This window comes from Mauremys mutica, chromosome 7 (genome assembly GCF_020497125.1).
Source record: "Mauremys mutica isolate MM-2020 ecotype Southern chromosome 7, ASM2049712v1, whole genome shotgun sequence".
Lineage (NCBI taxonomy): Eukaryota > Metazoa > Chordata > Testudines > Geoemydidae > Mauremys > Mauremys mutica.
The window spans coordinates 120,380,489-120,406,269 of NC_059078.1; the positions used below are offsets into that span (position 1 = coordinate 120,380,489).

General features: G+C 42.3%; 1 protein-coding gene across 1 annotated transcript in view; it reads right to left on the bottom strand.

Moving 5' to 3' along the window:
• Positions 1-25,781, bottom strand: part of RBM20 (RNA binding motif protein 20) — a 47,555-nt gene that overhangs the window by 16,610 nt on the left and 5,164 nt on the right. The window contains exons 2-9 of the mRNA XM_045022843.1: positions 17,975-19,172; positions 17,057-17,118; positions 16,804-16,895; positions 16,353-16,450; positions 8,746-8,889; positions 6,058-6,189; positions 3,612-3,691; positions 1,884-2,571 (exon numbers count right to left, since the gene is read on the bottom strand). Coding sequence (XP_044878778.1) covers positions 1,884-2,571; positions 3,612-3,691; positions 6,058-6,189; positions 8,746-8,889; positions 16,353-16,450; positions 16,804-16,895; positions 17,057-17,118; positions 17,975-19,172 — 2,494 coding nt within the window. The remainder of the gene's footprint in view (positions 1-1,883; positions 2,572-3,611; positions 3,692-6,057; positions 6,190-8,745; positions 8,890-16,352; positions 16,451-16,803; positions 16,896-17,056; positions 17,119-17,974; positions 19,173-25,781) is intronic.

A 25,781-nucleotide genomic window follows, 5' to 3' on the forward strand; every position in this document is an offset into this window, starting at 1 on the left:
GAAAGGTAGCCCATCCCCTGTTGAAATACACCTTGGACAGGTTTACCTTTCACTTCTATTAAACCTGATTATCTGGATTTTCTGGTCGGAAGCAGCACAAAGTGACCTTAAGCCAGCCAGAGATAGCCACTGGAGAATTCCCTCTATGCAGGGGAACACTCTGCTGGTAGAAATCTAGTGGTGGCAGCTCTGCTGCTTCCTGTGCCAGCTGTGTAAATTCTGTAAAGGACCTTATGCCAGTGGCATACGTAGGGCCCTACCAATTTCATGGACGTGAAAAACATGTCATGGAGCATGAAATAAGCTCTTCCCCATAAAATCTGATCTCCCCAAAATCAACCAGGCCGGGGAGGGACAGGACCTGTTCTTCCGCTGCACAACTTTTTATGGGGGGAGATCAGACCCACCTCCACAGGCGACGCAGAAGTGACGGTGGTAAACTCTCACTTCTGCACTGCAGCAGCCCCAGAGCTGGGCTCCGGACTGCCGCCCCCCATGGCTCTTGCCGGGGCTTGGGGCTGCCACTTCCCGCGGCTCCTGCTGTGGCTCAGGGCACCCTAGTTCCAGGGCTTCCACCCTCCCCTGTGGCGCCTGCCTGGGCTTGAGGTGTCCTAGTGCTGGGGTATTCACCCGCCACTGCTCCTGTGGGGGCTGGGAGCTTACTGGCTGTGGCTCCTGCTTGGGCTTAGGGATCTGGGCTGGGGGCTGCCACTTTCCATAGCTCCAGCCCCCACATCTCCTGCCCAGCTCGGGGCTCCCCCCATCCCCATGGCTCCAGCCGGGGCTCAGAGTGCCCGGGGCTCAGGGCTGCTGCCCTCGCAGCTCCTGCTAGGGCTGAGGCACCCATTTTTCAAATTGTCTGGGGTCCCTGGGCATGGGCCCCATGGGTCCATACATTAATCCACCACTGGCCCTAGCAGCTAGGAGCCCCCAGCTGGGGCACGACTCACTTATATCCACGACTCACTTCCAGCAGCACTGGGGAGATCAGACCCACCTCCAGGAACCCCCTCCAGCTGCAGGAAACTCCGCAGCTGCTGTCTTCAGAGATGGGCTCTGAAGGCAGCACAGAAGGGAGTATGGCAATCCTGCAGCCCCTCTTCAACAGCTTTGGGACACCCCCTCCTCCGGCCCCCACAATCGCCCGTTGGATCAAGACCCCCATGGTTACAACACCTGAAATTTCAGATGTAAATATCTGAAATTGACCAATTTTAAGACCTTGTGGCCATGAAATTGACCAAAGTGAACCGTGAATTTGGGCATAGGTTAGGGCAGCCCGGAGTACGGGCTGTGAATTTAGGAGCTGCTACCGGGTCCATGAAGCTTTCCTCTCCATTCCATCCAAGCGGAGAATCAAGCCCAGAGAGACTGTAACTTTACCTACCAGCAAAATTTGCTAAGGAATTTAAAACTATGAAGTAACGTGCGAACTGATTCACTGCTTCTGCCTAGAGAGAATAACGAGTCCCTGCCCGGCCATTATATAGAGCGAGAAATTAGTAATATTCATTGTCACAGTCAAAGGTAGGGAATTACAAATTCAAGTTACCAATTGCTGTGCCTACAACACCAAGAAAATTGAGTCACGAGAGTAAAAGGTCGTTCCCACGCTGACTGCTCCACAAATCACAGGTGGCTGTATAGAAAGAGAGTTGCTGGCTAGCTGAAAGGGGAGCAAAACAAAACATTTTGCATGCATCCCTTTTACCTGCAAACATCACTGCAGTTTCATTGCAAACAAGCAGACAAAGGACATGTTTGGACTAGCTTCACAGCAAGCACAGCAGTTATGAGCCCATTAGAAAAGCCATTACTCCAGCATGACAGCTTTTCACTTTTACACGGTGTCCCCTATTCTAACCAAAGAAGCTCCCTGTTACCTCATTCTCAGGTGCGCTGCCTTCCTTCGCGTCACTGCTTTCAGCCACAGCAGCAGCAGCAACTGGGTCTTTATCAGCTTTCTTGATTTTATATCTATCACTTTGCTTTTGCCTGCTGCCTTCAGATATCTTGTTGGGCCTTTGTTCGGAAGTTTCCTCCTTATCTAGGTCCTCGCAGTGAGAGTGTTTGCGTTCTCTCAACCTGGCCTCCTCTTTTCTTTTAGACTTCACGGGAGCATCCTGCAGGTGCTTTTGGTATCGATCAGATTTTGACTTAGGTGCTTTTCTGTAATAGTCATCTTCCCTGCTCTTATATCCAGGTACAGCATGAAGGGCATTGGGTGAACCACTCCTTAAGTACTTTTCTCTGTGCCCTCTGGCTCCTTCGATCCGTCCATCTAAGTCTAGCTTATCCAGCTGCCGTATATAGTATTTTCTCTCGTGAACCCATGTGTCAGTCCTATCCCTTTTCTCCTCCCCGTTCTCTCTCCAGAGTGCTGCATCTCTTTCTTCCTCTCTTCGGGAGTAAGGGGACTGATCCCACGACTCTCTTCCATTTCCCCAGTCTGTCCTGCTGGCACCCAACGGACTGCGAGGTGAGCTGCAGGAAGTAAAGCTCGGGGTGTGGGACCTTGGTGACAGAGAGCGACTTATGGGGCTGCGAGACCGGGGCCTCTCAGTCCCATACCTGCAGCAGAAGGAAAGCACACAATTAATCCTCTCTGTCTGGAGGAAATCTAGGGAATCTTTAACCTGTTTGGATCCAGCCATACTGAATCCTGGGTTTGTACACTAAGGCCAAAACAAACCAACCTTAAAAATTGCACCCACAGATTTTGCACATGTACCCATTTGCACATGCATCTATTTGCACATGCATCGCTCCCTTGCATGTGCTGGAGCCTGCTTAGGCCTGTACTAACACTCACAGCATTTTCAAAACATCCACACAGAATCTGTCATGAGAGAACACACTTGTTCTTCCTTAAGAGTGTCACAAGGGGTCAGTTTCTAAAGCCTATGACATGTTTAATACAAGCCATTTATGCATCCATGACATCACTAAGGTGATAAGAAGTGGCACATCTGCCCTGAGTTTTCATGTTTTAAAAGTTGTTTCACTTTGTGACTATCCCTCCTACAGAACTACTCATAACGCAAGGCCCATAACTGCACACAACAGAAAAGAGAGATATGGAAAGTATGCAAAATATATACAAATAATTTTTTCTTTAATGTGTCTCCTTCCTCTGGGTCTTCCAGTGCATTTAGCCTGTCTGTCTTTAGATAAGGGAATCCTTTGTAATTTGTGTTTTGTACATCATGCCAAGCATATGGGCAATGCTCAGAATAATGAGCAATTAATAATAAAAACATCATTTTCTTTCATAACAATCATTCCATCTGTCATCGTGTTTCATTACCCAGGCTCTATGATTTACCATTGTATCCATTTGCATTTTTTTCCAAGCAGTAGAAATGAAATATAAAAGACTTCCAAAACATAAGAGAGAGAGAGAATTAAGACAGAAAAGTTAATAGACATGCAGTGATTATCCTGCTTGCCGGTCAGCAGAGTTATCAAGCCCCCGTTTCCAAACCAGCCAGCGACCCTCTAAATCAACAAGGATAATGGCACAGTATTCAGAATGTACAGAATTTGCTTTCTATATTGCTCTGAATCAAGTCATTAAAAACAAAGTATGCCCAGCTGACATCATGAGTTACCTGTCGGCGTCACGGTACATATCTCTTTCCTTTTGAGAATGGATGTCCTGGATGATTGCTGCCACATTTTTACCTGGTTTCTAAGCAAAACAAAAGATACCTGTTTAGAATCCAATATGTCTCTAAGCTATTTTACGTGCAACATCATCTATGAAGTGACATTCCATGTAGCATTTCATGACACTACACCACTACCTCGATATAACGCCACCCGATATAACATAAATTTGGATATAACCCGGTAAAGCAGCGCTCCTTGGGGGCGGGGCTGCGCACTCCGGTGGATCAAAGCAAGTTGAATATAACACAGTTTCGCCTATAACGCGGTAAGATTTTTTGGCTCCCAAGGACAGTGTTATATCGAGGTAGAGGTGTACTTGTGAAAAATGTTCTGATACAGTGTGTTTCCTACAGTCTTCTCTAAAGTTGGTAGCATGGTGACTGATGCATTAAAATTGTACTGATAGAAAACAGTGACCTGTTACACTACCCCAGGGGTCCGGCAACCTTTCAGAAGTGGTGGGCTGAGTCTTCATTTATTCACTCTAATTTAAGGTTTCACATGCCAGTCATACATTTGAATGTTTTTAGAAGGTCTCTTTCTATAAGTCTATAATATATAACTAAACTACTATTGTATGTAAAGTAAATAAGGTTTTTAAAATGTTTAAGAAGCTTCATTTAAAATTAAATTAAAATGCAGAGCCCCCTGGACCGGTGGCCAGGACCCAGGCAGTGTGAGTGTCACTGAAAATCAGCTCATGTGCCGCCTTCGGCACACGTGCCATAGGTTGCCTACCCCGGCACTACAGCATTGTATCTTTATATTTGCTGGCTTATATGATATGACCTGAACACTAGACAGTCTCTTTTTTCTGGGCATTCACTTTAGAATATTTGCTAGGAATCTCCATGTAACATGAGGCAAATTAGGCCACTAGCCTAAAACATGGATTAAATAGACGTGTCATTCATGTTGCTGCCTCCCTAGGAATAGATTGGTGTGGTATTTAATTTCACTGCTTAGCCCATTCAGGAGCATGGCCACACAACACCATGTGTAGCCATGGGAGCTTCACATAAAAAATGCAAGGAAAGCTTGTAAGTGAAATTTCAACCGGTGAAATTTTTTCGAGACCATTTATAAAAAACGTATGACAGCAGATCAAAGTGGGCATACCTCTTTAAACACTAACAGCAACAATAGCTGAACAACATAGTCAATATGGGCACTGGAAGCAGTTCAGAGCAGTATAAGCCACCCTTTCCTGGATTAAAAAAAAATCATTTTTGCTACCTCTGAGGGAAAGACTCAGGAACCGCTGAGCCATAAGGCTGCATGCAATTGGAACCGCTGAACATTTTTAGAGTTTTCTGAGTAGTTCACATTCAACATCTATCTACCTTGGATGCTTACCAGGCCTCCATTACCATAGTATCTGAGCACCTCACAAGCTTTGATGTATATGTCCCCACAACACCCTGTGAGGTAGGGAAGAACTATTCTTCCCATTTTAGAGATGGGGAACTGAGGCACACAGAGACTGGCACATCTTTGGTAGAGCAGGGAATGGGACCCAGGTCATCTGAGTCCCAGGTTTGTGCCCTAACTACTGACCATCATTCTTCACTAGTGTACCCCCAAACCAATGCTACAGCGTACACACAACTCAGCCTGTATACAGTGAAATGAAACCACATGCTATGTGGCTCAGAGAGTGGGTAATGAGCTATGGAGCTTTTCACCTCTACATCACTAGTTCCTTCCCAGGTTAGTCATCATGAAAGTAATTATTCCCTTAGTGTTGGTAGCATACGTGAAATGCATTAGGTTTTCTCAGTCCAGTTTTTAGAGTACAGGAATCAGTACAATGACACTCTCAGTAAAGAGGCCATTCGGCATTCTGATTCCCCATGCCAGATTCTGCACTTCAGTTAGATCATCCGCAGCGAGAGAAAACAAGCCGCTGATAAAAATGTTTAAGGCAGCACTGCCACCATAGTTATACATGGAAATTGTAGCGTGGCTCCAGGGTACAATTAGTGAAGCCGTATTTAGTAAATCATATCTGAAGAATGACAGAAAGAACAGTAGCCTCTTATTTTTGCCACCACATGGAGTCTGCAATGTTTCATGCGTGGCTGGATATTAGGCTTTCGTTAGACTGAGCAATACCAACGTCTGGCCATAATAAGACAGCTGGGGAAGGAGTTTAGAATTAATGGTGTGACAATCAGATTAAGTAGAATCTCTGCAAATAACTCAAATACAAGAAGAAAGCCAAACAGTCAAGTAAACATGGCTTGTTAGCATATGTTGGTTAACTTATTTGCCATCATTTCATTTTTTAAATTCTTACTATGGTAAGTAAAAATCAGTGATTAGCAGAGGATTTTAGATGGGTTTCGGAGTTATAGTACAATCCAGAACATGTTTATAGTTTACCTTCAGCTGAAGCTCCTTGTATCTTTTAGACATTCTAATGAGTAACTTGTCATCATTTATCATAGCTGGTTTCTCTTGGTAGTACTGCACCATTGCCTGTGCAGCCTCAGTGTAAGCCATTTCGAGAAAGGCCTATCACAAAAAAGAAGAAGCTGGTGGATGCTAGACAATATGCAATGAAAGAGAAAAATGTGGCACACCAACTTTAGTTCATAATATTTTTAAGTAATAGTGATAGTAAATTGTAAATGCATGACTACATGCATCCGACAAAGTGGATATTCACTCTTTGCTGCTTTTACAGATCCAGACGAACACGGCTACCTCTCTGATCTTAGAGCCAGGTAAATTTTCAGCTTTGGAACTGAAATTGTAACTGTGAGTATTTTGATCAGTCTCCATTTATTTAAAAGAAAATGGATTGCAATTATAAAAGATGAGACCCTACTAAAAACAGAGATGAAGAAACCACTTAACAAAAAATAAAAATTACTTTAACTAAATCTTTCTTGGCATGTGAAAAAGTTAATTCACTTTCTTCCCCTTTTTTTGATCACCTTCGAACTTCATGGTTAGTTGGTGAAAGGAAGCAGAGGAACTGAAATACTGTGAGAGGTGCTGCTCTTGAGATTTCCAACTGAGTTTTGTAGACTCAGTCAGGATCCAGACTTTGGTAGTCAAGACAAATCAAATGTCAAAAAGTTAGGAGATGTGTCTGTCACCATCAAAAGCCAGAAAGAATTAAAAATCAGAGTGATGTTAACAAGTAGGTATATAACAATTTAAATAAAAATATATTTATTAAGTGGCCAGTGTAAACTCATGAATGTAAATTTACTGCATTTTAAAGTATGGTTATGATGAGAAGACTATAAAATCATACATATCCCACTTAAGTGATTTACTTCCATATAATTTTGATCAGTTTACAATTTAAATATAACATAAGATTTTGCTGACAGCCAGAATTATGAGCTCAACCTATGATCTAAAAATCCAGGCTGTGCTTTGCTTTCTGCATCACCAAAAATGAAGATTCTGTAACCCGCACTTAGCTACAGTGGATGATGAATGAAGCAGAATAGAACACAACTCATTCTTCCCATGGCTAAATCAGCTCTGCAGTGATGAGTAGAAAAAATAAATAGCACGATGAAAATACAGAGGGGGCTACTAAGGGTAATAGGACAAGTCAAAATTGTTCCAATTTCTGAAATGATAAAGAATCATTTTTGCAAAAATGTTTCACTTATTAATACAAAGTTTTCACCTGTTTTTGCCAGTTAATAGGCAATCAGAGATGCCATGGGTTACAGACACATTTGTAACCCTGATCACACTTTAAAAAACACCTCTTTGTACCTTAATAGCAGATGTAAGCAGAGTCAGGATGAGCTCTACCCTGACATCTGATGGTGAATTTTGGCGAGTTGTGCAAAAGAACTTCAGGGGCTGATCTTGTTTGCATAGGCACACCCACCCCGACCATTTGAGCCTTCAGCAGCTCAAATGGTCACTTTGGCTGCTGTGGGATCCCCAGTTTCTCTGTTATTGGGGCAGGAAGAATAAAGTGTTGTTACCTTGTGAGTCAAGGCCAGTGGAACTGTTTTATGATAGAGGGACTCGCCATCAACTAAGTAGTACTCGCTAGACAAGGGACATGGGTTCCAAAACCCAGTGAATTGAGAGACGCCTGAGACAGGTATTTGTACCTGGTGGTGTGGTTCCCCCTTTGAGGGCCTGAAACACCAATTGCACCACCTCCTCCTCTCTCCACTGTTGAATATCAGAGCTAATTTTGGTTCCATTAGGAGTCTAGTTACAGGCTGCTGAGCTGAATTCACTTTAGGCCAGTGGTGCACCAGCACTGGGGCTCCCCTACTACATGCTGAAATCACTGAGTGCTGTGTTAACTAGTGAGGGGGCTGAAGATACATTGCTAAGCAGCTGACAGAGCAGAGCAGTTTGTGGGATGGTTGGAGTGGCTCATGGGATGGCTGGTGGAGTGGAGTGGAGCGGCTGGCAGAGCGGAGCAGTTCACGGGATGGCTGGAGCGGCTCATGGTGAAGGCTGCAGCAGAACCCCATGGAGAGGCAGGGCAGTCGGCCTTAGACCATCTAAGATGCCCCTTAACACCCTCCCCCATTTCCACCCAGGCTGGGGGTGTAAAAACTCTGCTGATAAACTCTGCTGATGAACTCTGGGGTTACACTGACCATGGACAGAGACTTTTGAGGTGTTGGGACTTTGGGTGATTTTTGGGTTGCTGGACTCAAGAACCAAAGTGAAAGGAGGGCCCAATTTGCTGGGGTGGGTCTTTGCTCATGGTTTGGTCTATGAACCCTAGTTGTGGTGTTTTCCAAATTTAATGCTGATGTCATTTACCTTGTGTTATTAAAATTTTTCTGCTACACCGAGACTCTGTGCTTGTGAGAGGGGAAGTATTGCCTCTTTGAGGCACCCAGGGGTGTGTGTAAGATTTTCCCAGGTCACTGGGTGGGGGCTCGAGCTGGTTTTGTGTTACATTGTTGGGAGGGGACCCCTATGTACTGAACCCGGCCTTTGGTGCTATCAGCTCGGCCTGGCAGAAGGGTTCCACATACTTTGCATATTCAAGCTTCTGTTACAAAGAAACTGCCTTACACAAAGATTAATACATCTCAATCAATGGCACAAAAGGCAAAATACCTGATTAGTAGATTTCATGAGGATATAATTAGTGACTTTCCCAAAGGGAAGTCCAAGATTAATGACATCATTCTCTGTGCAGCTTCCTTCAGGGAGATTGCAGATGTGTACTACTCGGCCCGCGCTGGATTTGCTTTGTGGAAACTAAGAGGAATAAACATAGTTGTATAGAAGGTTTGATAATACAGCACTATGTAGGTTTTTGCACAAATGAGATTTTCTAATCAGCACTAAAAAAATTAAAACCCAACTTCCTTCCTTTTAAAAGTTCTCAACCTTATAGTTCTATATCAGACCCAAGACATCTCAGGACATTATACAGTGATAGAAATAAGTTCAGGTGAGGGGACTACAAATGAGGTATCGGATAACCCTGGGCTGCATTTAAATCCTTCTGTCTAACTTAGACTGAATCATGCAGGAAGTAAAGTGAGCCCTGTTTAACTTTTAGGGCAGTCACATGTATTTCATTTTGCACAACCTACAACCTCCCCCTTCCACCGTGACAATGAAACATACTGCGGTGTTTCCACTTCAGGGCCCCTTCTGAACACTGACACAGACACCGAACAGAGTTTCCTAATTGGGTTGGCGCAGATTTGAAGCTGGCAGAGTGGTAATCGCGTCGAGATAGTGGAAATCTATTCTGAAATGCTGAGGCAGTTTCCAAAGCAGTCTCCTGTCGCCCTTACGTAGAAAAGAGGCTTTACACTCCCTGTTCAAAGAGGCATCGAGCTATGTTGAGAGATGTATGTAATGTAACCCAGCTAATGCTACTCGGAAGACCTCTCACTCAGGAGATAACTGGGGATGTACTCTGGAGGACTTATGATCTTTGCTATGCGGTGAGGGCAGATTTTTCCCAGAGAAGTAACTCTGCCTTCAGTTAGAATGTGCAGTTCAAAGAAAGGTGCAAATCAATTGAGCTAATACAATCAAGTTCACTGGAGCCACCACAGATGTTTGGCTTGTCACCTGAGTTCATAATTTAGAAAGTTAATGTTGCCCAATTTGCACCTCCGACCCATTACCTTGCCTCCATGCATTAACATATTATCATTTGTTTGTTTTTGTTTTCCATTGCAGTGAAATATGAGACACTGTACAGTGCACAATTTATTATTGAGTTGTATCTCAGGTTGCCTAGACACTGGGAAATGAGTGTTATTGCGATTCTATATCTTACCACTAGTGCTGGTCAAATAATATTCATTGAATTATTGAACACATTGTAACCTTTCCTCCAGAATGGAGAGCTCCTTTAATCTGTTCATTGTCACTCATTGCTTTGTCGTTAGAACAGAAAAGAAAATCAAGACGTTTTACAAATGCACTAGCTTTGCAATACCTGGCTTTTCTAGGCAGATCCTTTTGCATTATGAAAACTGAACAACTGCCAAGTTCAAAAAGCCAGATATCTTCTCCAGCAAACAGAGAGCTAAAGGCCTGATCCTGCAAGGTACTAAGCACTCTCAACTCCCGCCGAAGGGAACAGGAGCTGAGGACGCTTGGCATATTGTAGACACATGCCCAAGGGACCAAAACTGCTATGAGAAGTATTCATTTTTTAAATCTAAATATACTTCCCTTTACATTTTCAGTGATAATCCAATGTTGTTTAACCTAATATGGATGTCAAGTGCCTGTATCCTAGTTTTTTCAAAAGCTTGAGGTCTTATGTATTATTTATATGAGACATATTGATAAAAAAGACTTGCATCTTATTGATCAGCCAGAAATTTGTCTTGGAATCTTAGACATGTTAAATGTATGGTGTATTGCCTTCTAGTTTGCTAGTATATGTATTGCATTAGTGCCTAAAGGCCCTAATCTGCACCCATTCTGCTAGATGCTCTATACACACAAGCGCACATATATAGTACGAAACAGTCCCTGCCTCAAAGAGCTTACAATCTTCTATCAACAAGGTCCAATTCAAGATCAGCAATTCTGATTTACCAGAGAATTTTCGGGAAAGCCCAAGTCTCATTCCTGACTGAGGGCATATCTACACTGCAATCATGGGGTCTGGTTGCAGCTTGAGCAGACATACCCAAACTAGCTTTAATCCAGCTAGCTCTGGTGACAGACTAGTGAAGCCACAGTGGGCTTCAGCATGAACTGTAGAAGCCCACACGGGACTCTGGGTAATTACTCAGCTGGCTAGCCCATGCTGCCAGGGCTTCAGTGCTCTAAGACCTGAACTAGGCAGATTAAGGCTAGCTTAGGTATGTCTACTTGAGCTGAAATCACACTCCATGGTGGCAGTCTAGACATTCCCTGAGTGACAGGATCTCCCTTTGAAACTGACATTGGAACCGAGCAGAAGCTTGTACTTTGGTGTCAGGACAGAGCTGGGGCTGTGTTGCTGTGCTATTTTGGTTTCATGAGCCACTCTCTACCCCTTGATAATTGTTTTGTTTTGTTAAAAGCCGATGAACAGTTTGTCACTGCCAACATTTCAGGATAATATGATGCTGTATATTCCTTTTAGCAGGCACAGTCACTATAGAGATATATTAAAATAGCCCTGTGTGTGATGCTTTTGGAAAGATGCAACTTGAAACCATGCAAAACTCAGAAAGGTTTGGGTCTTGTCACGAATGCAGATTGTGTTAATTGAAAAGTTATGAAGGTTCATGAACTTGTCGAGCAAACCTGGGCAGATGGATAGCTTTGTATTCTCCACTCCTGTGAACTCTGTAATTGTGTGCAGTTGTGACTAGAAATGGGCCCACCTGAGCTTTGATGTAGCTCAGAACCTGAACTCAGATCTGTATCTAAATTCCATAACTAGGTAAAAAACTTTCTACCAATTCAAGCATTCAGGCAACAATCACTATTTTAAAACTTCAATAGTCAACATTCATATAAACAAAGATATTGTGAAATTCTTTTTTTGTTATAGCTGTTAGCAGATGGTATACAGAGAATGTACAGGGCTTGATGGATTTCCCTCTCCTACTAGTTTGAGGATAAAGTCAGCCAATAAGAATGAAAAATACCTGTTCTGTCATGCATGCCAAATCCATACCCTACAATTTAAAGAAACAGCTGTGCACTGTTGATTAGGTATGGTTTTCAGCAGCATTTTCAATCAACTTTCTTTACAATCCATTTCTACATGTAATTAACCTATAGATCTGGTCAAATACCATGAAAAATTTGTTGAATAAATTAATTGAGGCATACCTGTGAAATACATCAAACAGTACTAGCCAAATGCTATTTTACCAGCCTTAAACATTTTTCTTTTATGTTTATTACATCTCTTTTCATTTCTTTGCTGCTTTTACAGAACTAGACTAACACGGCTACCTCTCTGATACTTTCATTTCTTAGCTTCACTATATACTTTCTCCATCCTTCTCATAATTGATCATGAGGACTCTCTCCCTTAAGTTTTTTCAGCACTGCTTTCCTCTCTCCGACAGCTGATCAGAAACAGAAATTTCATCCCCCTCTGGAGGAGGAATTGAGCCAGCCAGAGGACTCGGGTAAGACTGGACATTTACAACAGTTTTCTCCCACTCTTGGAACCCGCAGAGGGCCAGAGTTAGCAGACCCTGAATGTGTTAACCTAGGGCTGGAGTGTCTATACTCATTTGTAACCCCAGGTTAGGGACTGTTGATCTCTGAGTCCCAACCTGGAGCTCCAGCATCTACACTGCATTATGTAGGACCGAGTCCAACCAGACTTCCTAGCGCCCTCCAAAAAGGTGGCTGCTTTAGACTTTTGTTTGTGGTGCAGGGTGGGAAAATCTGATTGTCTACTGAACTTGACTGTCCAGAGGACAAAGAAAGTCCGCCTGTGGAATTGTGGGATACTTTTGGCAGACTCCCAGAGCAGGAGTCAAGTGGGGCTGCATCTTCGCTGAAAAGCAATAGGGTTTGAACCCTAGTCTTGACTTGACTCAGGCTTGGACCTTCAACCCCGTTGGGTCCCGGGCCTCTGTGTCCAAGCTCTGGGTTAGTGCAATTGGTATGTAGGTGGAAAGGGGGGGTGTAGGCTTGCACCTGAGTTTGAACCCTGGGCTTACACTGCAGTGCAAATGTATCCCCCAGCTCAAATAATGCAAAAGGGAAAAACTCTCTGGGAGGTGTATCTGGCTCAAGTCAACATGATAGCTCAAACGAATGGCTTGGAAGAAGGAGAGAAAGGGGGTTTACAAGCAGCCAGCTTGGGTTACCCACCTCTGATGGTGCTGCAGAATTTACGCCCTGAAAAGAGATGGAGTTATCCAGACCTAATAAAAGCCTTTGAGATGTGGTTTGGAGCTAGCCATTAATTTAAGCTGGCCATGGCACAGCTACAGAGCTAGAAGGAGAGGGAAAGAAGAAACCCCATCTAAACTGGCAGAGAACCTGTATTCCTGGCCTATCTGGATATAACCGAGGCCTTCCAGGATAGATTGGCAATGAACCAATCTACAGCTGCTCAGCTGGACTTGCAGATCAAGATCAGCAAAAGGAGGCCAAAGACACACCGAGGGGCTGTGGAAATTGCTACAGAACTTGAATTTTTTTCAGGCAGCAGTTCACCAGAAGAGGAAGCAGCTGCGAGTGAGGAAGATGGAAGCTGATCACTCTGAGCCCTGTAAATTACAGCTCTGTGTCTGATATGTATGATGAAAGAAAGGATTCAAACCTGCCTCGTGACCGTATGGAACGACTGCAACAAATGATAAATTTGGTTTGTAAAAGAGGGAGATGGGCAATAATGCAAAAACGAATGGAAACAGTTCGGTTAAACGCTGGGACTGGGACAAAACTGGATTGTTATCAATGTAAGGTGGGCCAAGGCAGCCTATTGCAAATAGTGAAAGCCTCTCTCCCAGCTCAGAAAACCGGGGGACGCCAAGCTGAAGAGGCAGAGCTTGGGAGGTACAAGGATCAGCCCCCCCAATTTTTGTTTATATTTGGGCAGTTAAACAACAATAATGGGAGTTTGGCTATTGAGTGTGTAATAGGATCTGTGATGTGCGTAGGGCTAACTGACATGGACTAGATGATCACAGTGGGACCTTCTGGCCTTAGAGTCTATGAATCTATCAAACTGAAAGCACGCTAATGTTGTGCCAATATTTTTAAAAGGTAAACAGGATGAGCCGGGTAATTATAGACCTGTCAGCTTGACATCAATCCCAGGAAAAATAATGGACAGTTGACTCAAGTAATAAAGTGATAAAGAAGGGTAATATAGTTAATGCCACTCAATATAGGTTTATGGAAAATAGATCCTGTCAGATTAACTTGATATCTTTTTTTGATGAGATCACAAATTTGGTTGATTAGGGATTTGAGTTGGTACCACATGGCATTTTGTTTAAAAAAAACTAGAATGATACAAAATTACCATGGCACACATTAAAGGGATTAAAAACTAGCTAATTGACAGATCTCAAAATATAATGATAAATTGGGAATCATCATCAAGAGGGCGTGTTTCTAGTGGGGTCCTGCAGGGATCAGTTCTTGGCCCTACACTATTTTAACATTTTTATCAGTGACCTAGAAGAAAATAAAATCATCACTGATAAAATTTGCAGATGGCACAAGGATTGGGGGAGTGCTAAATAATGAGGAGGACAGGTCACGCATACAGAGTGACCTGGATGGCTTGGTAAGCCAGGTGCAAGCAAACAATGTACATTTTAATAGGGCCAAATGTAAAGTTGTACATCTATGCTCAAAGAAAGTAGGCCGGCCATACTTACAGGAATGGGGGGGTCTATTCTGGGAAACAGTGATTCACTTGGGGGTTATGTTAGATATTCAGCTGAACATGAGCTTGCAGTGCAATGCTCTGGCCAAAAGGGGCTCACACGACACTTGGATGCATAAACAGAGGAATCTTGAGTAGTAATAGGAAGGTGATATTACCTTTGTATTTGGCACTGGTGTGACTTCTACTGGAACACTGTGTTCAATTCTGGTGTTTACAATTCAAGAAGGATGTTGATAATTGGAGAGGGGTCAGAGAAGAGCCATGAGAATGATTAAAAGAAAACATGGGATGGGTGAAACACTTTGAATAAGGTAAAAACTAACTCAAATCTTCATCCCAGACTCAAAGAGGTCTCACGGAAGTTTAGAGATGGTTAAGGGATGACTTGATCAGAGTCTGTAAGTACCTACATACAGAACAAAAATTTGAAAATGGCCTTTTCTATCTAGTAGACAATGGTATAAGATGATCCAATGGCTAGAAGCTGAAGCTAGACAAAATCAGACTGGAAATAAGGCACAAATTTAACAGTGAGAGTAATTAACCATTGGGACGACTTACCAAGGGTTGTGGTGGATTCTCCATCACCGATAACTTTTAAATCACGATTGGAAGATTTTTGTAAAAAATATGCTCTAGTTCAAACAGGTATTAATTCAGGGAAGTCCTATGGTCTGTGTTATACAGGAGGTCAGATAAGATGATCACAGTGGTCCCTTCTAGTTTTATCATCTATGAATCTCCGAACATCCATGGCATGAGAAAAACGAGAGCACAGAAGAATAATAACCATATTAAAACAAACAGGGTGACGTTTCCGAAGGTGATAACTCAAAGCAAATAGGGGCGAGATGGGAACAGAATCAGCTTGGGTTTCCAAGATGCTTTTGATGCCATAATGCTCAGTAGACTAGTGCATAACAAGCTGAACAGAAAAACACATTTGGATCTTATTTATTATTTATATTGCAGCAGCACCCAAAGTGAACGTTTGACTTCCCTATTTTTCACCCGAGCTTTTCTATATTTCAGCTTTAACTCCCTTCTCTTTATATTTTTATCATTATTCTTATTAGCCCTTTTAAATTTAAAAATCAGTTTCAACTTTAGCTTTTGTTTGTATTTAACCCTTACAATTTTTTATCCACGAGCATAAAAGTTCAGGTGACCTGGGTGAGACTGTAACAGGGGAATATTTTTGGCATGTGAGAGGAACAATGATGAATGCAGGGAAGAGTTGCAACCTGAAATCATGGAAGGGTGAACAGGGATGTGAGCTTGCTGAAACATTACTAATGGCACTAGCTCAAGCAAGTAGCACAGAAAGGTTAACTGACAGAAAACTAGTCCTATAGAGCACATGTTCCCAAACTGGGGGCTGTAACCATTGGGGCGGGGAGTAAACAGGTATCAGGGACTTGCACCCATCCTGCCTTTTCCATATTGCTAAATAAGAGGGTGTTCCAGTGTGGGGAAGGTTGAACACCACTGCTAGAAAGTACTTTATCAAAAGGATTACATGTTGCTCATAGGGATGGGTGAAACATTTTGAATAAGATAAGAACTAACTCAGATCTTCATCCCCAAGACCTAAGCCTCTTTGGGGTTTGAAAACATTCAGAAAACCATTCTCCTGATTCATCCACTCCAGGTTTCATCTGGGGCACACAACAAAAATAACCATAAATGTGTAAGAAAGTCCCGACTCAACCAAGACCAGAAACATGTAGGAGGTACAGGCGAATCTGAATAAAGATCTGCAGATTTAGTTGCTTATCCAAAAGGGACCTTAAAATTAGTTCATTGTTGATTTGAGTAAGTGTAGTCTGTTTCTGCAATTAAATCAAGGAAGAAGAGATTATTTGCCTTATATACTCACTTTTACTCCAGATGGAGGGGAAGAAAATGTAGGACCTGGCTGACCAAAGGCTCTTGTTGACACAGTAGTATAAGATGAGCCAGCATTCGATGGGTAATCTAAATAATGGATTGTACACACACAGTGAAAACCTTGTATTAACTGTATGTATGTGTCTAATTTTAAAAGAGCGCTTTTAAATACATTAGAATTATTATTTACACTTCTGCACAGAACTACAGATTGTGCGGTACTACGGCAAAAAGCATGAATGAAAAGAAAAACAAATTCATACTTTAAAGTACAATCTCGCTTTTTTGGCTTTAGTTCTTCCATAAACTCCTAGCACAGAAAGCTTAAAAAGGGACCACTTAGGATGAAATTTTACAAAAAAAAGGTGTTCATTATAAAATTACTTTCTTTTTCACTTTAATTTGCATACGCATTATTAATGAATACTTAAACAACTCACCTTCGACGCCAGAAGGGTTGAAAACTGATGTGTTATTTGGAGATGAATGCAACGCTGCCTCTGCTGAACTTAACACACATCGGATGCCAGTGCTTTAAAGGGAAAAGAGAGCTTTACTTCAAGAAGCAGGAACATAACAAACACAATATGTCAAAATTTCAGAGGCCCAGATTCAACCCTGGTATAAATCTATTGAAGTTAGTGATGTTACACCAGCATGAATTTGGCCCAAGATCTCTGAAACAGTACTTACTTTTCTGAGAAAACCATACATTTTTGGAGGTGAAGATTTCCTTTAATGTGCTGATCCCAGTCCTATGTTGAAATAAACAGGACATGACTAATAAGTGTACAATAGAGGCTGTTTTTGAAATCGGCTTATTTCATATACTAGTAGTTTCATTTAACTTTATAGTTCATGGAAAAAACCTGGCAACAGAATCTGAGGTGTGATTCATGAGGTAAGTAAGAATAAAGAGGCTTACTGTATAAGAAGGGTACTAAATGGAATGATTCTAGTTCTACATGGACTTTCATTCCATGCTTACATCAATTCACAACTTGTAAGTAAAATACTATAAATGGATGTTAAAAAGACTCCAGCTCCTGAAAATTGTCTATGCATGACTTTTCTCAAGCAATTAAGTTTATGAGTATTAAATCAGTTAAGTTAATATAGTTGAAGGCCTCATCCTTCAAGATGCTCAGTACCATCAAATTCCGTTAGTGTCCATACATTTTGAAGGTTCTCAGCACCTTGGAGAACTGCAACCCTGCTCATAAAAATGTTCTGTTTTTGTCCAGCATGAAACAAAAGCAAATGTCAAGACCTCAAAAGTTGCCTCAAAACAGAATTGCTGTCCTCCAGTCAACTCTACAAATTATGTCCTCAGTTACACCCAGGTAACTCCAGTCAAGGTTGATGGGGTTACACAAGTAGCATAACTTAGCTTGCAGCATCTTTATTACTAGTGATGATGCACAAGAAGGAAAGAACCCATCTTGACTCTCAGAGACTAGGTAGAGTTTGCGGGACTGGTATTTAAAAGCCAACATAGTCATTTTTACTTGTAAAGTAAGCAAGTTCAATATGATATTAGTGACACAATATGAACAGAGATCTCCACAATATGAATTTAGTTGAATCACACTGCAGAGTAGAATCACTTACCTTTAGATCAAAGATCTTTCTGTCACATATTGTGCAGACGTGTGGAAAGTGAAGAGGGGCTATGCCGTGAAAGTCATTTAGTTCATGAGGCAGAAGTGATCTCACTGACAAATCAGATGTTTTTGTGGTCAACTCCTCATTCTGCCTCATTCGGGAACTACTGAAACTTGGTTTACTATTGTTAAGTCTGTGGAAAGGAAGTGTAGTCCCAGCACCAAACTTTGTGTCAGGTGTCGGTTCTTCAGGGTTGTACAGTTCATTTCTTATTTCATACTGCTGACCTGTGGATGGCCACAAGTTGCCACTGACAATGAGGTCAGCCTTGTTCTGGCTGGAGAAATTAGGAGTGTTTTCCCACTGGCTATTTGCACCTGTGTTATGTACCACAGGGCCTGCTTCTCCTTTCTGACTCACAGTTTGATGAGCACTCATCTGTGGCTCACCAGAAAAACCCAAAGATTGTATTCCTGTTGGATGTTGTCCTTTAGAACTGGGGCCATAGAAGTCTTTCTGAAATCCAGGCTGACTGTCTTGTTTTAGTTGGCCGGAAGGACCAAAATGACCCTCATAGGGTACCCCTCCTGAGGGGGAGGAGACTGAGTGAGACCCACTGAAGTTGTGCTGATTGCCTTGGCCTGCATCAGCTGTGTATATTTGAGGGGCAGACACATTTTGTTTATTGTAGTCATAAAATCCTCCCGCAGCAGACGAGTGGCCTGTCTTATTGAGACTCATAACTACAGCTGGTTGGCTGGATGTCTGAGACATTACACCTCCAAAGGGGTGCATGACAATAGCATTTGGGTTTTGATTCTGTATGTTCCCAACAGGCCCCATGCTCCCTCCTGGTACCGCTAAAGCTGGATTCTGTGCTGGAAAAGGTATTCCACTAGATGGAAATCTAGTATTGGCGATCGCAGGTCCTTGCTGAGGTCCTCCGGCATGCCCCTGGGGAGTGTTAATCATGGACGGATGTCTTAATTGATTAAACAGTGGCTGAGACATGGCCACTTTGGAGAGAACTTGATTCAGAACAGTTGCAGCTGCTGTGTTGCTGGTGACTGCTGTCTGAGCCAATTTTAGCCTGTGCAGGGTAAGCTGGGCTTGTAGCTGAGCGAGCTGAAGACTTGCGGGAGAAGGAAGCAGTGGATTTGGAGCGCTGACAGAGAATGGATTTTTGTCCAGAAACTTGGCCGCACTGAAAAGGAACAGGAGACGGTTTCGTTAAATTAATCTAAAAGTTAACAGCAGCCCCTTCTTACCATAATGGGACTGGGGCTAAGAAGCTACATTTTCTAAACTTGCGGAGGGCGAGATGGTGGTTTATGACACAGCAGTAAGCCAACTCTCTCAAGTGTCTAGTGCCATATTCATTTCAATTAAAATGTCATTAGGGAGATCAGTGTTGCAAAGATGGGAAAAAAGCCACATGTTTATCTAGAGTCTGATCTAGGGTTGCCAACTTTCTGATTGCAGAAAACCAAACACCCTTGCCTGCCCACTGCCCCGCCCCTTCTCTATGAGGTCCCGCCCCCACTCACTCCATCCCCCTTCCTTCAGTCACTTGTTCTCACCCACTCTCGCTCACTTGCTCATTTTCACTGGGTGGGCGCGCGGGGGGGTGAGGGCTCTGGCTGGGGGTGCAGGCTCTGGGGTGGGCCCATAAATGAGGGGTTCATGGTGCAGGAGGGGGCTCTGGGCTGGGGATGAGGATTAGGGTGCAGCGGGGCGGGTGAGGTCTCTGGCTTGGAGTGCGGGCTCTGATGAGTAAGGAAGGACTGTCCCTATGTTACAGATGGGAAAACTGTGGCAGGAAAGTCAAGTGACCCACCAATGTCAGGAGGGAAAGCTACAGTCAGAGCCAGGATGAATGGATGATCAGACAACTCCTCTCCCTTGAAATAGCTGAACTGTCCTAGGAGAGTCTCTCTCTCTCTCTCTCACACACACACACACACTTCTGTGAAGTCTGCACATTTTAATCGCAAGGGATGAAATAATTCTACAGTCTCACCAGATCGAAATCAAGGTCTACGTGATTTTCACCCCAGCTAATGTTCATCATATACCCTTGTTTAAATAACTTGAACGGGACTCCTAATGTGATGACGCTTATGCGTGTGCTTAACGGCTTGCAGGAGCAGGGCTGCAGTGGAGTGTGTTATTCAGAGCTGGAATGCTGCACAATACAAGGAAGCCTTCAGGAGAGTTGTGGGGGTGGGAAAGGAGGATACTTGATGGACTTTAATTAGGAGGCTCATCCAAATGTAAGGGTGGTATGAAAAAAAAGGCATAAAGGGAACAGCCCAGAGAGAAGGTTGGAGGGAGAATATGTAGAGGGATGTTATGTTCCCACTCAGCTTAGCCACATGTAATAAAAATCAGTAAAAAGGAAGCTAAATACCACGCTGAACAAAGGGCAGTAGGGTGTTAATTGAATAACCGCGTAAGGATATAAATTACACACAAAAAAACCCTACATTAAAATATTGTTAAGGTTGCAAAGTCAAGCACTCAAAAGTTAGGAAAGGTCAGAATTAAGATTGTTTGTAGAAACTTAACTCTGCCCCATTGTACATATGCATTATGATGCACTTTAGCTACACAATCGCTATTTTTATAAAGACGCCACGGCTGCCTGGGATCAAGCAGGGGGAGAACTGAAAGCACAGGACAGTCTCACTGCTTTCAGTTCTTGTACCCAGCACCAGAACAGCTCCCGACAGGGAGGAGAAGCAATTGCAGGAAAAGTCCTGCTCAGCTCCACAATGCAGCATGCTCAGGATTTTCATGGGTGCAGCACAAGGCTTCTCTCTGTCCCCATGGTAACCCTCCTGCTACATTTCACATCCTTGCTCTGAAACATGGAAGCACTAGAACTTTTCCCCAAGACAGTTGTGTGAATTTTAGAACACCGGCCAAACAATGCATTTCCCTGTAAGTTTGGAAAACAGCTGAACTGTATTTGCAGAAACGTTAAAACAAAACCACAAAACATCACCTCTGCCTATAATGACCATCCTGTGCACTTCCAGGAAATATGCACCATCTCTGGCTGAGACTGGTCAGTGGATGTGCATAATATGGCATCCTCTGGCCACACTCCCTCTATAAGCAGTGCAAGCCCCAGTTTGGACACAGCTGGTCCCTTAGGGTCAATAGACTTAGGCTGGCAGAGCTTACAGTGGCTCTCTAATAATTGTTATCTAGACAGTGCTTTGATGTGACAGCTCAGGCTGGAGGTTGGGTTCTGAAGCCTAGGCATGGGGGTGGGCTTCAAAGTGCCGTCTACACAGCTTCAAAGTGCTGTCTACACAGCTACTTTTAGAGAGCTAGCTCTGATCGCGCTAACCCAAGCCTGTTGACCCAAGCTGGGAGGTTTGCTGCCAACTAGACATACCCTTACAGGCCCATAGCAGAGGAGTGGTTGCATCTATTTTCCACCTCTGTCATGTCACCCTCTTTTCCTTGCCAGGGGCTTCTGCTAACAAACACCACAGATAATCCAGGTGGGTGAGGTAATATCTTTTATTGGATCAACTTGTGTGGGTGAGAGAGACAAGTTCTCGAGAGAAAATTTATTACTTCACCGACTTTGTCTCTCTAATATCCTGGGACCGACAGGGCTACAACAACACTGCATACCACAGATAATCAACACATTTCAAATGGCTGCTCATTCTTTCAACCACTACACACAGTACTAAGCTGTTGAATAAGAGGAATCCTGTCCAAGACTCATTTTATCTGTACTATAAAAATATATTAAGTTTCAATTTCAAGGCAAGAACTAACCATCAACTGCAATGCAACATTTGCTGTTAATAATTGGCTGATTTATAAAGATGTAATTAATTTTGATGGCTTGTCAGTATGCGACATTTTAGAAACACAAATTAGTACAACTAAAAGAAAATAAATGGGTTTCATATTTAATGTTAAATGTCCATTAGCAACTGCAGGGCACATCTGGCTCTAGGGATATCAAACAGTATTTCATTATGCAGCAACAGAATTCGCTGTCAGGAGAATAAACGCATATCAGCAGACTTCAGCTCTGTAGTGTCTTTTGTTTTATCTTATGGTGGTTTTACTTTCCATTGCTCATTATCTGACCTGATTATATGGTAATGTTTCCTACAGATTCGTTTACAAAAGGAAGTTACCCGGAAAGCATGGTCAAAATATGACATGTGCATACAAACAAACCCAACCCCGTGAGAGGCTAAGCACCCACAAATCCCAAGCGGATGTCAACAGGATATGAGGTTGCTCAGTACATTGCAAAATCAAGCCAATTAGCAAAACTGTATTGCTTTAGCATGCAATGCAGTGGTAGAAAACTAGCATACGTTGTTATTACCACCTGAAAATTAGACACACTATTATGCCTAATTACATACTATGAAAGATAAATTGTGTAGCTAGCATCTGGAATATCCTTATTTCTGTTATGCTACATGGGATTAACTAAAATCAGAACTGTTGTTTCATTTCTTAGCTGCTAGTCCATCCTGTATATCGTAAAAGCAATGAAACTCTTTATAAAAATGCTTTATGAGCATAAAGACGCATTGCCTAGTAGTTGGAAAATAAAAACTTGAAGGGCTTGTAGTTCCACTTATAATTCTTTGAGATTTTGGAGATCCAGATGAATACTGTTTCTAACAGTTTAATCCCAGGGTGCTGAAAGGATATACAATAGCACATACCCATCAGAGCAGCACAACAGCTGCAATGGCTTTGTAATGGCTCCTATTGGCCACATGGAACTAGTTCTCAGGGGAGATGGTAAAACCATTTGTCTCACATGTTATCAAACCATGCCCCAAAAGCACCGGGTACTCGATGTGCCATAAATATAGCAGTTAATTTGGGAGCACTGCTAACATTGCCCCACAGAAGATTCTACACCATAGTGCCCTGTCATAGCGATTCTCTATCCGTGGGCCACACGACATTTCAAGGTACTCCATGGAGCTTGCTTTTGTCACAACAGTGAAGTATCTGTCCATTTTAAAGCAGGACAGGAAGGGAGACACAAGTGGACAGCAGAGATCGGTGCCTGGTGTTGCTCTGAGCAGCAGCCTCCACTCTCCCTCCCCTTGCGGGGCCACAGATTGGGGGGGAGGAGGGAAGAGTGTCCCAGAGCCGAGGCTGAGCCCAAATGTCTACCCTGCAATTTTATAGCCCCACAGCCTGAGCCACATGACCTGAACCAGCCACGGGGGGTTTTATTGTAGTGTAGACATACCCTCTGTGTCTGTCTGCAGAGCTGGAGCAGAGAGGAGCCTGAGTGAGATTAAGTCGCCAATCATCATCAGCTGCTGCCATCCCTGCCTAACACTGTTAGCAAGTGAAAACATGAAGGAAAGTGCAGGAGAGGGACATGGGTTGCAAATTCATTCTGACATTGGCATTTCCAGACTTCGGAATGCTTCATGTTGCAACCTTAAAGTTCTTTTAACACAGTTCCCTCCTTCCCTCTGCCCTGCTCAGTTCCCACCCCCTCGCCTTCCTTAATGGGATATTTTTAAATGCAGCCAAGCACCGTAGCTAGGACTGGGAAGGTGAGGCACTTGCATCCGGGCTGGGAAGATGCTGTAGATTAGGAGGCTGAGAGCAGCTGTGTCTCGGACAGGATCTCTGTATTTAAAGAGCAGTGCATGATAGGAAAAAGTTTGAGAACTTGTGCTCCCCTATGTAATATGGGACCTAGGAGAGGTTATGGGACCTGAAAAATGTATATATAATCATTTTAAATGTTGTTTATTGCTACAATCTGAGCAAGATATTTACATTTATGACTAGTTCTTGCCAGCACAATTTTGCAGTCAACTCCGAGGCACAGATTTAACCAAATATTGAAGATTTTATAAATTGTATTAAGATTCTGCTCAGCAAAGATATTTTTGATTAGTAATGCACCCTATTTACACACACACACAGACAAAACAATCCATCTCCTATACGTTATTTGTTGCTGCCAGTATTGCCAAACCTAATTGTTCAAAAATCATGAGATTGGAGATTAAAAAACTAATAGTTTTGGGGGTTCTTTTTATTTCCCTTCTGATTTTTAACATCTGGGGTATGCAGGTCACCTTTTCCATTTTTTCCCTACAACTATGAGGGCTAGAAACCTTTAAGGGAAAAAAACCCAAAACAATCCCCAAACCAAAAAAACGAAAGCTCTGATTCTCACATACACATTCATATGACTCCAGGAGCTGAGGCTTTAAGAAACACACCAAATATCATGAGATTCACAATAAAATTGCAAAAGCCGGCACAACTGGATTGCTACTATTTAGTTCAACCAATCTGTTATCTCTGTAACCTTTAGCATCCCCGGAACAGACAGTATCACAGAGTTGTCTGTAGTTAGTATCTGGACATGTGGATTAGTTGAATAACCCCATCTCTGAGAGCAATGAAAAGGCTAAATAGAAAACATCCTTTAGAAGACTCAAAGAATATGTTGATTGCTTATTCAAAGCCAAAATTGTTCATAAAGTGCGGTTTAGTAAATTACCTTTCTATTCTATTTTGAATTACACTTGTGGAGTGATTGATTTGGATTATGCTTGTTCATGCATATATTTGGACTGTTACACCTGGTGTGAGTTTAAATAGGGTAGGCAAATGTACTGTGCTTCAGAGGTGTGTAAAATTTAATGTTTTGTGGAATTCCATATGAAAATGTATTGTCTTCTGTGATTATGCATTTGAATCTGGCATTACATGTAATTTTGTTGAGATGACATTTTTTCATTGGAACATTGAGAAAACATGAATTTGTGAAAATTTCCAAGGTAAAAACTGTTTTCATTTTAACAATATAATTAAAAATGTGCATATTTCAGCAAAGTTTTCTGAAAATAATGATCCATTTTAGTGCATAAAAATAAACCAAAACAACTTGAAATACAGGAGTACTCTAAATGTATTTCTATTTTTGACTCTGCACTACTCTACAGTTATGATAATTTATGACAGCTGTGTATGCAAGAGTATGCTATTTTTGGTAAATTACAACTTTTGCCTGAATCAATTTTTTCTTGTAACTTGTAACTCTTCATTGAAGACTATGTATATGGTGAGTTTGATGACTTTAAAAAAGCCATTTTTGAGTTATCTGAACACAAAACATTATATTCTGTTAAAAGTAAAAAAACATATCTTCTCCCCAATGCTTCATTAGTTCCAAAACAGCTGGACTAATGTTTCTAAACTTTTAAAAAATATATTCACCATTTGGCTGACGGAGCAAACCAAAAAAATAAAATAAATCCAACCCCATATTATATATAAAGAGCTAACAAAAATCAATACGGTCTTAGGGCCAAACCTTGCCTTCAAATAAATGTGCACAACTTTAGCAATCTTCCACGAGCACTTTGGGCACATGAGGACAAAATCTGTCCCCTAGAATTAAAAGAGCTCCACAACCATACCTATAACAGGGCTGCAATTAGGGTCACAAGTACAGTGATGATAAATCCAAGTACTGTAATATAAAACAGATTAACTAGTAAAATCAAGGTTTATATTCTTTTGTTCTTCTAACCCTCCCAGAAAATGTAGGGTTTAAATTCATTGTTAACTAAGCTCACCACTTACATCAATAAGAATACGTGCTTTGGTGGAAAAGCGTATGGGGAAACATTTTTCTTTCATCTGAATTATACTCCAGGACCCTTTTTTCCTCCAGAGCTCTATGATAATATTTTCTTTGGCAGATTTGCTGGGTCAGAAGATTTTTGGACATTTGCAGAAGGGAGAGGAGGGAACTCCACCTTTATTA